The sequence below is a fragment of the Macrotis lagotis genome, chromosome 2, assembly GCF_037893015.1.
Source record: "Macrotis lagotis isolate mMagLag1 chromosome 2, bilby.v1.9.chrom.fasta, whole genome shotgun sequence".
Taxonomy (NCBI): Eukaryota; Metazoa; Chordata; class Mammalia; order Peramelemorphia; family Peramelidae; genus Macrotis; species Macrotis lagotis.
The window spans coordinates 77,785,842-77,799,517 of record NC_133659.1 but is presented as its reverse complement, the minus strand read 5'-3'; the positions used below and the strand labels follow the sequence as shown (position 1 = coordinate 77,799,517).

Below are 13,676 nucleotides of genomic sequence, written 5' to 3'. Positions count from 1 at the left end.
ATATAGAACTCAAAATTTAAAAAGAATGTTATATATAAATAATGAATTGAAAGGAAAAAAAATCCTACTTAGCTTTTAGAGACTGATCCCTACCTAACTCTGCAGTTTTCTGACATCTTACGTTCTCCTCCCTTACTCCAAGGATCCAGTAACATTGGGTTGTTTGCTGCTCTAAAAATTAAAAACTAAGAGAAACTTGAGACTTGTATGAACTGATGAGATAAAAATGAGTGGAAGAACCAAGAAAACAATTCTGAAAGAATTTTGAGCTTCTAAATTGACAAAAACTGTTTTAAGTGCTTAGTTGCTACATAGGCTTTTCTTTTTTTGGGGGGGAAGATTATAATTAAATAAAAAAACACGATGTATGTGTTTATGAAATCTAAAGAGCATCACAAAATCCACCTACATCATCTTCATCACCGCCATCATCATCTTTATCCTTTTTCTTCTTGTCCTTTGGTGGAGGAATGAACTGGGTCATCTGAATACAGTCTTCCAGAAAATACTCTGAAGGAGCAATTACAGTGTAAAATGACCAATCACTTTTCAAAATGAAACTGGTGTAAGGAATAATCACTTAGTAATTTATCTTATTGAAAGTTTCTTCAATGCCCTGCAATCTTACTTCTATGTTCCTAAATCCATTTAAATTGGTTCCATGTCAGACAACTTAATGATTACCTTCTAGTTTTCATCTTCCTGGACAACATAAATGTTTATTTGATCCTACTGACCATTCTAAGTAAAAAGGATTAAAAAAATGAAAATCTAAGCTGCTAAAATTTAAAATTTCACCAAGACTTTTGGAATACTCTTGTTGTATTAAGCAGAAAGATCTATAATAACCAACCCTCACCAGAAATATCTTTCAACTAACACCATGTCTTTCATTCAATGGAACACACTCAAAAGATAGCAAATTGTTAACTAGAGAAATCCTCAGGGGCGGCTAGGTGGCGCAGTGAATGGAACACTGGCCTTGGGAGTCAATAGTAGCTGGGTTCAAATCCGACCCCAGACACTTAATTACCTAGCCGTGTGGCCTTGGGCAAGCCACTTAACCCCATTGCCTTGAAAAAAAAAATAATCTAAAAAAAAAAAAGAAATCCTCAGCAGTTATTCATTATTTATGACTTCAAGAGCCTTTGCCTGGTTTTCTAGGGGGAAACAGTTCTAAATAGCAATTCTTATATCAGTCGGTTGAAATATTCCTAGAATTTAATTGCCAGTTTGCTGGATCTGGTATTTATGAATGGTTTTCAAATATACTTATGTAGTCCTAACCTATCTCCTGAATTCCTCCTATCTTACCTCTTCAACTGCCTATTTATTGGACATCTCATATCCAAAAGGTAATTCATTATCTTTTCTCTCTCCCCTTTCCAAACTTTACTAGCTTTGAAGAGACCATCAAATTCCTCATTTACCCGGGTTCACAACCTAAGCATGCCATTCTTAACTCCTCCCTCTTTCTCATCCCTTTCCTTGAACCATTTGGTTATCAATTCCTGTCAATTCTACCTTTATCTTTGTAACATCTCTCATACACAAAAATCTTCAGGATGGAGTCAGCCCCAAGAAGTTTCAAGAATTTACAAGTTAAATTTTCAGTGACAACATTTATACTTTGGAAATCAGCAAATGTCAAAAGGGCTAGACTTATTTTGATGGTCTGGACTTATGACAGAAAAACAAATTAAACTTAAAAGTATGTCATGTACACATTTTGCCCAGGAGGGCTGATTATAAACAGCACATCCCTCTATAAAAGTTCATTCTCCACTAGGGTGCAGGTCTCCATCAACTCATGTGTAGAAATATTGAAATAGCTTTCTGATTGATCCATCCCTTCTTACACCATTTCCTCCAACTTCACTATGACATAGGCTTCCATGTTATTGCTCATCAACTAAATTTTTTTTAGGTTTTTGCAAGGCAATGTGGTTAAGTCCTCTCTTAAGACTACTCTAGTTCCAGGTTTCCTCACCCCGCCCCCCAGCCACACCTCAAAAGTATGGGCACCCAGAGTGACTGAAGGGGACAGCCCTGGCTCCCCCCACCTTCAGCAGGTACAAGCACAAGGTCTGTACAATAACCCTGCAAGTCCTCGTTATAAAGCTAAGGTGACGCTCCTGTTACCTTTGAAAATGAAACAGCATCAACTCAAGTTAATCAACGACATGACGGCTTCAGATACTGTGCCGAAAAAGACTTCAATGCAATTCACCTGTTTTCTTCTTGCTGAACCATGCTTGACTCTCACAGATAAGGCTGAGGCACACAGCGCAGTGCCTTGGTCCAGGGAGACAAAGCTAGTACAGCTAGATTTGAACTCAAGAAGTGGAGTCTTGAAACTTTAAACTTAGCACTTCATCCACTCTGCCACCCTCTACCCATCTCCTTAGGTATGCTGGATATTAATTTGCAGTCAATAATGTGGGTCACAAAAAGAAAGCTCTTTTTAATTATTCATTTATGACGAATAATAAATTTAATTGGTTGTATCCATTTTTTTAAAAGGAGAAACTGAAGTTATATGTTCACCAATTTGCTCAAAGTGTTTCTGAGACATTAGATCCCACGTATGCCTCAGCTGTTTCACAAGGAGAAGTCTTCTGCAAACACTGGGACTACATCTTGCAATGCTCTGCCAACTCTTAACAACTATAATTCAGAGCTATTGCTCTCCAGACTTCAATGTTTACTACTAGAAGGCAGCAATGTTTCAGTGGACAGAGCAGCAAAGACTGCAGTCAGGAAGACTTCCTTTCCTGAATTCAAAACTGACCTCAAACAGTAATTTTCTGACCCTAGGCAAGTCATTTAACTCTGTTTGCCTAAAGTTCCTCATCTATAAAATGAGCTAGAAGAAATGAAAACTCCAATGTCTCTGCCAAAAAAAACCTCAATTGGGTTCATGAGAGTTGTATAAGAATCAAAAATTTACATCACTATAATGAATTTTTAAAAATACTTCATCAAAAAAAGAAAAAAAAGAATCACCATATTTTCAATTTAGTAGCTCACCTTGAACAGGATAAGTTCGTCCAAATACCTCAATGATAGGACAGTTGAAGAAATATTCACAGAACATGCTGGTATCAATGGTAGCTGACATGAGGACAATGCGCACTTCTGGATAAGCCTGTACCACATCCCTTAATACCACCAAAAGAAAGTCAGTCTGCAGAAATTGTGGAGAAAGATGGGAAAAAAGAACATGTTAATAATTTTAATACCAAAGAGTATTTAGCTAAACTACTTACTTAAATCCTAGTATTCCTTTCACTGGATATATGCATAGTCATGAAAAAACTTTTAAGATATGACAATGGGGGCAGCTAGGTGGCACAGTGGACAGAGCACCAGCCCTGGAGTCAGGAGTACCTGAGTTCAAGTCCAGCCTCAGACACTTAATAATTACCTAGCTGTGTGGCCTGGGGCAAACCACTTAACCCCATTGCCTTGCAAAAACTAAAAAGATATGAAAACGAATTAAAAACAATTTTTGGTGTCATGCAGGAGTGATGTGTAACAAAGCAATGTGGCAATATACTTCATCTCTGGTCAAAAGTATTTTTAAGGCAGGCCAATTCTGCTACAATGTGGGAGCATAAGATCAATGTATTATGACATGTCTCCATAAAAATGATTGAGCAGCTTTCTTTAGAAGAATAACAAAATGATAGTTAAATCAAACAAATACATAAGTCGGGACACACCAAATATATTTATGGAGAGAAACATTTGAGTTTTTGTTTGGCACAAAATTTTTGGAAGATATTTATAATGGCAGCCATCAAATTGTTAGGGCCAAAGACAATACTGAAATGCTCAGCCCATCACTTTTAAGAAGTCTTTCAAAATGTGGGCCTTTAAAAAATCTGAGGAAAGGTTAAGAATCCCCTGAATTAAGTAAACAGATGACTGAGTGGAGGAAGAGTAATTGTGACACAATTATGAAGAAAATATATATTATAAATGTCATATTTCATGTGGATAAAACACACTATTCACCATTGATTTTTCTGCATAATCTATTAGGATTATGCAAAAACTCTGAAATAATTGAGACCTGTGTAACAATGTCCTCCTGGTCATACTTTCTGTGAAATTTTTTGCCAAATAAATTAATTACCTAGCTGTGTGGCCTTGGGCAAGCCAATTAACCCCATTGCCTTGCAAAAAACAAAAAGAATCATAAAGGTCTGGGTTCAAATTCCTCTTTTGATATATAACTGGGTGAATCTAAAAGCAATTCATTTACTCTCTATGCCTCAAAGAAATCACCAGGATTTCTAAGTAAGGAATGAACTGCTATGAAAAGAGTTCCTATACTTGAAAAAATCTCAGATTCTCTGGGCATGATTATAATCTGCTTGATGTCAATAACTATGACACCTGAGAATTATTTAAAAATCAAACTCATCCTCAAAAAATGAAGACTTGTCACCGATGAATTATTATTCAAAAGAATCATTATTAGAAGAGATAAAATCAATGAAATTTTAAGACTAGTTCAATTTGGGAATTTGCTTTACTTGACTATGTGTATCTGTTACAAGAATCTTTTCCCCCTAAATTTTAGTAAGAAAGGAAAGGAGAAAATAATGTTTGTTATAAAACATGACACAGACAATCTAAAAATATTCCAATAATGCCACTGGAACGACTAATATACTTTCTAAAGGACACAATTTTGAAAGAGGCAATAATCATCAAAAGATTTAAAAAATAAACTCATTTCTTCATAGTTAATACTTTATAAAATTTATATAGATGTAAAAATGAATAGAACCTAATAAAAAATCCTTTTTTCAACTGTAGAAAATTTTTTTAAATAACCAGAAAACCTTCAATGATCAAATTCTATCTGTCTGAAAAATGTTCTATTACTTTATGAAATATAGGTAGTGAAAAAGAGTAAAGGCTATTTGTACAATAGATCAGCCAATATATAAAGGGATGAAATCTTTTAAGTGAATAAACATGCATTTTTAGAAAATAAGGAAATTTCTACCATAGCTTCTCCATTTAATAAAATATCCTTATTCTCTTTGATAAAGTTGAAGATGAATAAAAAGCCTCAAAGTTACTTACATTAATGTCTCTTTCATGGATTTCATCTACAATTACATGACTGATTCCACGAATGCCTGCTTCTAATTTCCTCAGTAGTACTCCTTGAAATAAAAAATCAGAATAAACTAAAATGAAATGTCATTGGTTGGTGTTTAAAAGCATACCAATATTAGATCAACCATATATATATTCAATCCTTGACACTAAAAAACAACCTAGTTGAGTGATTCTAGGCAAGTCTATTAACCTGAATATCTGTTTCTTCAAATTTAAAAACAGGGACAATGACATCACTTAACTGATAAGGTTACTTTAGGAAATCAAATAAGGTAACATGCAGTCTGTAGTAAAAGCCCCATAAAATGCTATTTTTGTTATTATTATTAGATAACATAAATATTTAAGGAAAATTAATTATGTAATGACAGCTCCAAATTCTATGGTTAAACCAAAATTATGAACATGTTAAGTGGGCAAAAAGCACAAAAATTTGAGTGACTGGAAAATAGTGGTAAAGCCTGAAGTGAAAGATGAGTTTAAATTTTTATTTTCTCCTAATTTATGAAAAAATTTCAGTAAGTTTATTATATGACTACTAGGAAAGAAATCATTTAACAGAACAAGTTGGAAACATCTTAGAAGCCACTTATATAAGCTGAGAAAGAATGCCCACTACAACATATCAGACAAGTATGATTTGGCCAAAGCTTTGCACATAGACCCCAAATTAGTCATAACCTCAAGTCAGTCTATCTCACTGTTAGCTCAAAATGACAAGTCATCTGAATAATATATTTTTTATTCCCATATGAATTCAGGGCTATTTAAATTACTATTTCCAACATCCTTTAAAACTGCAGAGTCTGAGATTTTAGAGTCTGAAGCATTGGTTTAACCCAGCCCTGCCACTTATTCACTCCCTTGTGCAGCCTTAGACAAGCAACACTTCACCTGAACCTCAGTTTTCTCATTTGTAAAGTGAAAGAACAATATGTGAAAGGGAGTGCAGCTCTTGGACTAGGAAATGACCAGTTAGGGTCACACCAAGCCTGACACTCATGTGGTAAATAAACCCTGTGGAGGAGTGAAGTTGCTTAAGGAGAGAATAATAGGTCCAAGACAATCAGAAATAGAACCGTACAAAAGATTAATGAAGGGTTTTAAAATGTGCAGCCTGAGTGAGCCAGTCTCAAAAAAAATGAAGGGAATAGACTAGATGATACATAAGCTAAGGGCTAAGGTCCCTTTCATCTCCAGTTTATCCTTCTAGGACATTGTTATCCTTAACTCCTAGGTACACACTTCAATTTAACTATAAGGAAACAAAAAGACAAAGGCTCTGATGCCATTACAGACCTACAGTACAGAACATAATACTGGCATGAGGCCGGGGAAGCACGGACTCAAATCGTACACTATAGCCACAGCTTTTCCCAGGTTCTTCTCCTCTTTCATAAGATACTCGTTCTGCCACAGAAACTGCACTGATTCTCCTGGGCTGAAGAGAGAAAAAGTAAAATGAAAATTAACTCATGCAATCACTTTGCTTCAACTGCTAAGTATTTCAGTACTATTAAAATGTTTTACACGATACATTAAAGAAAAAATACAGGACAAGAGAAAAACCTCTATGATGTAAAGACATTTAAAAATCTAGTTTAGCATTAATCAAGGCACCACCCTTCATGTTACAAGGAATTCTTTTGTACTAGAAATCCCAGTGATTATGCCAAGCAAATAATTCTCAGTATATCATAATTTACCATTAAATTTATGAGGGGAATAAATATGAAATGCAGGAATTGAGAACTGAGCTTTAGAGAATTTTTGAGTGGCCCCAAGGTGGCCTAACTAAGAAAGGACAATCAAAATATGTGACTCATTCAAAACAAAATCACGGTTAATATTATGGAAGGATAGGATGGAAGGACCTTTTCTGTTACTGGCAATTTCTGCCTACTAAGAATACTGAGCTTTTAAATAATTTCTCTGAGATGACAAAGTGTTTTCTTTCTGGTATAAAATCTCCAATTGTGTCTGACTTAGAAAAGTTTTCCAGATATAATGCCAAAAAAAATGGAGAAACCAGCATCAATGAAGCATTTAAAAGTATCTTCAGAAGAGAACAAATTCAGAGGGGATAACAGACTTTAATGTCATTTTTAAAAAAAAGTAATACAGGCAGCTCTAGGTGGTGCAGCAGATAGAGCACCAGCCCTGGAATCAGGAGTACCTGAGTTCAAATCCGGCCTCAGACACTTAATAATTGCCTAGCTGTGTGGCCTTGGGCAAGTCACTTAACCCCACTGCCGAGCCAAAAAAAAAAGTAATAGACATTTGTCTATTACTATTAAAATCCTTTGTTTGGTGTATACAGAAATTTCTGTCAAATCCAGAAATTCCAAGTCAAATTCAAAAATGTTTCCCCTTCAAGACCTACATCTCACTTGACTTTTACTTTTTTTTACTTTTTTTTTAGTTTTTGCAAGGCTTGCCCACGGCCGCACAGCTAGGCAATTATTAAGTGTCTGAGGCCGGATTTGAACTCAGGGACTCCTAAATTCAGGGCCACTGCTCTATCCACTGCACAACCTAGCCACCCTTCACTTGACTTTCATAAATGAATCATTGACCTTTCAAAACCTAATACTGCGGTAATAATCTCTGTACTTATACTACTTTAAATGACATTCGAAATCATTTCTTAATTCTATGTACTGGGAAGGACAGTGGCTATCTGGAGCTACTTAGAATGACTAGGATGGTGAAGTATATGGATAACACATCATATGAGCAATGGATGAAAGAACTGAGGAATGTTTCTTCTGTAAAAAAGGCAAGTGTTTTTTCATCACTTGTACAAAAATATTCATAGCAGCCCTGTTTGTGGTGGCAAAGAATTGGAAATCAAGTAAATGTCCTTCAATTGGGACTTAGCAAACTGTGGTATATGTATGTCATGGAACACTATTGTTCTATTAGAACCCAGGAGGGATGGGAATTCAGGGAAGTCTGGAAGGATTTGCATGAACTGATGCTGGAAGAGATGAGCAGAACCAGAAAAACACTATACACCCTAACAGCAATGTGGGGGCAATGATCAACCTTGATGAAATTGCTCATTCCATCAGTGCAACAATCAGGGACAATTTGGGGTTCTCTGTATCCAGAAAAAGAACTGTGGAGTTTGAACAAAGACCAAGGCCTACAACCTTTAATTTAAAAAAAAAAACACCCAACTTATATCTTATTGTCTGATCTTGCTATCTCTTATACTTTGTTTCTTCCTTAAGGATATTATTTCTCTCTCATCACATTCAATTTGGATCCATGTATATCATTGGAAACAATGTGAAGATTCTGCCTTCTGTGGGGGGTGGGGGTGGGTGGGAAGTAAAATCAGGGGGAAAAAATTATAAAACTCAAAATAAATAAAATATTTCTAATCATCAAATATTAATTTATTTCATAGCTGCAATGATCAAAAGTAGAATTAGTGGATAAAACATACAAATTCCAAATGAATGTCAGAATCACCCAAACTAAAATGGGTTTATCTCCTTACTGGAAATGCCACAAAAGGAAGAGTGATTCCTGGTCATCATTAACTTTCTCAAGTTATTTGTCCAAACATAATATAAACTTGGAGAAGAAAATTCTCCTCCTTAAATAGTCTTTGTGTATTGAATGGCTAAGAAAAGCGTTTTGAATTGAAAAGAAATGAGTCCCTCAAGGGTCAACAATTTCAGTCTGATAAAAGTGATGATTATTTCATCACTTTTTAACAGTCTAGGGATCTTTCCCCTTTGACTTTGGCCTTATTTACACCTCCTTTGTTAACCATTAGGATACATAAATTCTTTGGGCAAGTCTTCTCTTATTTAACTAGGTACTCTCAGTTACTAATTCAATATCCTGATTAGAAGACACTTAACATTCATAGAACATTTAATCAAAATTAGCAATATACTCTGAAAGGGTTAGTAGTAGTACTACTAATGTGTAAGTGATTAGCATGACAATGAACCACACTGCAAGAGACTTCTGTATTTAGAAGTGCTGGCAATGGAGGAAAAGGAAATACATCCTTTTTCTATATTCAGACAAGATCCAGGGTCTATTTGCAGAAAATGAACTCTATACATTTAAAGATGAGCAAACATGATAAAGACTCTCCCCTAATATATAATTAGATTTTGATGCTCAGAAATGCCACTTGGCTTACCTTACCTGAGTAACTACGATGTTACACTCAGCAGCACGGTTGTTTTGAATACATTCATCCAGAATATACTGAGGAACCTGGGTAGTTTTACCACATCCAGTAGCACCACGAATAATGACAACTGAATTTTGATGGATTGCTCTCAAGATTTCATTCTCAAACTTCTTAACAGGCAGCATCTCCCTCTCCTGTAGGATCTAAAGGGGAAACAAAGAGGTAGGTCTAAATAATCCTTTACTGTTGTTTTTAAACCAACACATGGATGTTCAATTCTGATTCTCTCTTAATGGCTGGTACCCAAAATAAATAAGAGCATTCAATCCAAGGAATAACATTTCACTAATAAATGGTTTGTTCTATACTGTTAAAGAAAGACCTTATCATCTGGTCCTGTTGGTTAAACTCCCAGAAAAGGGAAGAATAACTTCTGGGATACCCTATAAAAAAAAGCATTATATACTACTTTGTCTGTCTGTCTCTCTATAAATATATATAAGGAAATTCTAAAACAACACATTATCCAAAAACACTTACTGCCTGTAAATCATGATCCTGTTCCAGTTGGTACATGAGTTCATTCTTCAGGTCCATGCTTATTTGCTCAGGAGTGGCCTGGATAATAATAATATAATAAAGGCAATGGTCACAAATAGTAATCAATAACTTTATTGGAGCCTTTTACAAAATTCTAGATTTAAGTTCCAGTGAAACCCAAGGCCTTCTATAAAGTTCCCAAAGATGTTGTACTCACATAAGCCAAAGGGCCTTCATCAATGTTGCTACTGGTCCACGGATTCCAGTTAGACTGAGGAGGTGACCAAGGAACAACACCAACTTGGTTCTGTCGCTGTGCTGGTTCAAAGGTGGCTAGTTTGCCAATATTGAGTACAACTGGAAAATTAGGATCTTCAGGCTATGGGTTCAGAAAAATAAAAATCATCATATTTTGTTTACAGTGGCTCTCACCTGACAAAGTGTTTATGTATTAAGTAAAATACAAAAGAACTCATACTTACAGGGGGCTGGATTTCTAGACATAATTCCTGAACAACATTTTGCAATTGATGTTCTAAGTCTTGAGATAGGTTAACTGCATAAGGTTCCACCTGTAAAAATGAATTAGTTACAATGAAAACCAAGGCTCACAGAAGATACATGATATATTTAAAATAACTAATTTATTCAACAAATATTTATATTCCAAATCATCCCCTATTTTAAAGAAGTGTTTGTTAATATTCTTGTGACAATCGGTACAGCTAATTTTTATAAATGGGGAAATGAAAGTCCAAAGATGTTAAGTGACTGACTTAAAAGTCACAAAGTTAGTAAACAGCAGAGCCAGGATTTGAATTTGGGTTCCAAGTATAAACACAACTTTCAACTGCACCACATTTTTGCATCAAGATGTTCTTATTATGAACATGGAGGGAGATGGAATGAAGATATTTATAGAAAACCCCATCTTCTCTTTTCGACATTACTCACCGTCTCTCCTTCCTTCTTTTTAGTCAGTCCAGAGTAAGCTTCAACCACCCCAAGATGGTAGAGCTGCCTGACAAGAGACAATGCACAAGACTGTGCTGCCAGCTTTTTATTCGAACCATGTTCACGTGCAAAAATCCCTGTAATATAATAGCATGGTTATAAGATCCATAAAATAAAGATATTGTTCCTGGGGCAGTGGGTTTCTTTACAAGTAACTAAGACCTACTATGTTTAGAAGCCCCATTTAGACACTATTACCAAGCACATGGCACAGGAGAAATTCCCCTTTCTAATTAGTTTACCAAAACTTAGCTAATTCCTCAAAATAGTACTCCCTGAGAATAAAATATGGTTTATCTAAGTAACCTGCGTCCCTTGTTCAAATCACTAGTATGACAACATAAAGCATTAAAAAAAAATAAGACTACAAACATAAGATCAGATCAGTTCAATTAACCCTGGTAATCAATAGGATGATAGATATCGAAACAAGGAGTGCTACTGCTTAATTGATTCTATTTTTTCAAGTCACAAAAGATTTATATAAACACTCTTCAAAAGCCATTCTGATGTTCTATTCTATCAGGAAATTCTTCTGTTTAGCTAATTTAAATATAAGCTCTTAATTTAAAAAACCAAAGGTTTGATGGAAGCCTCTAAAGATCACAAAGTCAAACTCCCTCAGAATAGGGAGATGAGGGAAAAAAGGCTTGGAGAGAGTAAAAGACTTACAGTCATACTGCTCATTATTAGAACACAGACCACTTGACTCCCAATCCAGTACTCTTTTCATTTACAACTCACATTCATCTAAATGCTTTAAGATTTACAAGAGAATTTCTTCATAATAACCTAATGGGACAGCGAGCACAAGTATGTCTAGATTACAGGTAAACCTGAGGCTCAAAGAAATTAAATCATTTGTCCATGGTCACAAAACTAGGACATGTGATAACTGCATTTCTTGATATCAGTCTATTTAGTTAGCTTAAGTACAATAAGCATATCTGTAATCTCCATTTTCAAGCAAACTTATCTAGTGTCTGTTCAAAAGGTCTGAATTCTCATTTTTTTCTTTACTTTAATGACTTTCCTGAAGGTTAAATTATGTCATACCAGCATCAACTGGAAAAGACAACTAGAAATGTGATGGTTCATCTCAAAAGGGCACAACGCAGGCACTTAGGATACAGGGTCCACTCATATCCGATCTCAGCATCTTATTTATCTTATACTTTCCCCAAATAGCTAACTCAGGCATTTTTCATCTGCCTATCCAGTTTCTCTTTTTGCAAGGCAATGGCATTAGATGACTTGCTCAGGGTCACACAGTTAGGTAATTAATAAATGTTGGAGATCAAACTTGGAACTCAGGTCCTCCTGACTCCAGGGCCAGTATTCTATCCATTGCACCACCTAGCTTCCACTCCCATCTGCCAATATCGTTAAATCTTTATCCTAACTTTTAAGAAATGAATTAAGACTTAGAAAGAATTCAGTTCAATCCTGATTCCACACATGAAGATCTATGGAGATCAAACACTCATCTTCCAAGGCCCTAGGTTATTAGTGGCAGAAACAATCTTGAGACTAGAAGCTAGGTTTGTGTGGTTTAATTTTTCTTTTCCTTGAACCACATGTGGCTTCTCTATGATCGTATATGGAACCAATTTATTCAACTCCATTTGAAATACCAATGCCAAGTGCTATGAAACTTAATGTCACCCGAAAACTTAATGAGTATCCTTTTTCTTTTATCAGGTTGAAGTAAAAATCTGTTTGGGGCAATAAACATAATTCAGAGAGTATTTTGTTTAAAAGTACTTATGGATTTGGGAAGAAAAATTGTTAGTTATACGGAAAAGGAATTAAACTGCCACAGCAGGTTTAAATGCCAAAAGGAAAAAATCCAAAGAGGAAAGTATACCAATAACAAAAAGCATGTCAACTTTAAAAAAAAAAAAAAAGGGAAAAACGTCTTAGGTTTTTTTTCTTTAAAAGTCACTGCAGGGGCAGCTAGGTTGTGCAGTGGATAAAGCACCAGCCATGAATTCAGGAGTACCTGAGTTCAAATCCAGCTTCAAACACTTAATAATTACCTGTGTGGCCTTGAGCAAGCCACTTAACCCCATTTGCCTTGCAAAGAAAACCTAAAAAGAAAAAGTCACTGCACTGGGGCAGGTAGGTGGCTCAATGGATAAAGTACAAGTCCTGGAGTCAGGAGGACCTGAGTTGAAATCCAGCCTCAGACACTTAATAAGTACCTAGCTGTCTGGCCTTGGGCAATTCACTTATAACCCCACTGCCTTGGGAAAAAAACCAAAAACCAAAACCGAAGTCTCTATATTACTACAGGTGGAACTGTGAATTGATTCAATCACAATTTATAGCTATTCCCAAAGGCAATAAAAACTTCCTATCTTTGATCCAGAAATACCTTTATTGAATCCAACAAGATCATTCAAAAAAGGGAAGGGGATCCACATGTACAAAAATATTTATAGCAGTTCTTTTTTGTTAGTGGCAAAGGATTCGAAACTGATGTGGGATATAAAAGTATTGGAACGGTATTGTTCTATAAGAAATGATGAGCAAGTAAATTTTAGAAAAACTTAGAAACAACATGAACTGATGTCCAATGAAGTGAGCAGAACCAGAACATTGTATACAGTAACATCAATATTACATGATGATCAATTATGACAGACTTGGCTCCTCTTAACAATACAGTGATCAAAAACATTTCTATCATACTTCAAAATGCCATCCATATCCAGAGAAAGAACTATGAAGTCTGAATATGGACCAAAGCATACTATTTTCGCTTTTTTAAATTTGTTTTTTTTTTCCCCTTTCTCAGAGTTTCACCCCCTTTTCT

General features: G+C 35.4%; 1 protein-coding gene across 2 annotated transcripts in view; it reads right to left on the bottom strand.

The window, feature by feature from the left end:
* The window catches only part of DHX9 (DExH-box helicase 9), a 43,595-nt gene that overhangs the window by 17,150 nt on the left and 12,769 nt on the right, over positions 1 to 13,676 (bottom strand). For both annotated transcript variants that reach the window (XM_074222198.1, XM_074222199.1), the window contains 9 exons: positions 10,799 to 10,935; positions 10,327 to 10,416; positions 10,062 to 10,223; positions 9,845 to 9,922; positions 9,316 to 9,507; positions 6,442 to 6,583; positions 5,104 to 5,186; positions 3,031 to 3,187; positions 410 to 510 (listed from right to left, as the gene is read on the bottom strand). In XM_074222198.1, coding sequence (XP_074078299.1) covers positions 410 to 510; positions 3,031 to 3,187; positions 5,104 to 5,186; positions 6,442 to 6,583; positions 9,316 to 9,507; positions 9,845 to 9,922; positions 10,062 to 10,223; positions 10,327 to 10,416; positions 10,799 to 10,935 — 1,142 coding nt within the window. The remainder of the gene's footprint in view (positions 1 to 409; positions 511 to 3,030; positions 3,188 to 5,103; positions 5,187 to 6,441; positions 6,584 to 9,315; positions 9,508 to 9,844; positions 9,923 to 10,061; positions 10,224 to 10,326; positions 10,417 to 10,798; positions 10,936 to 13,676) is intronic.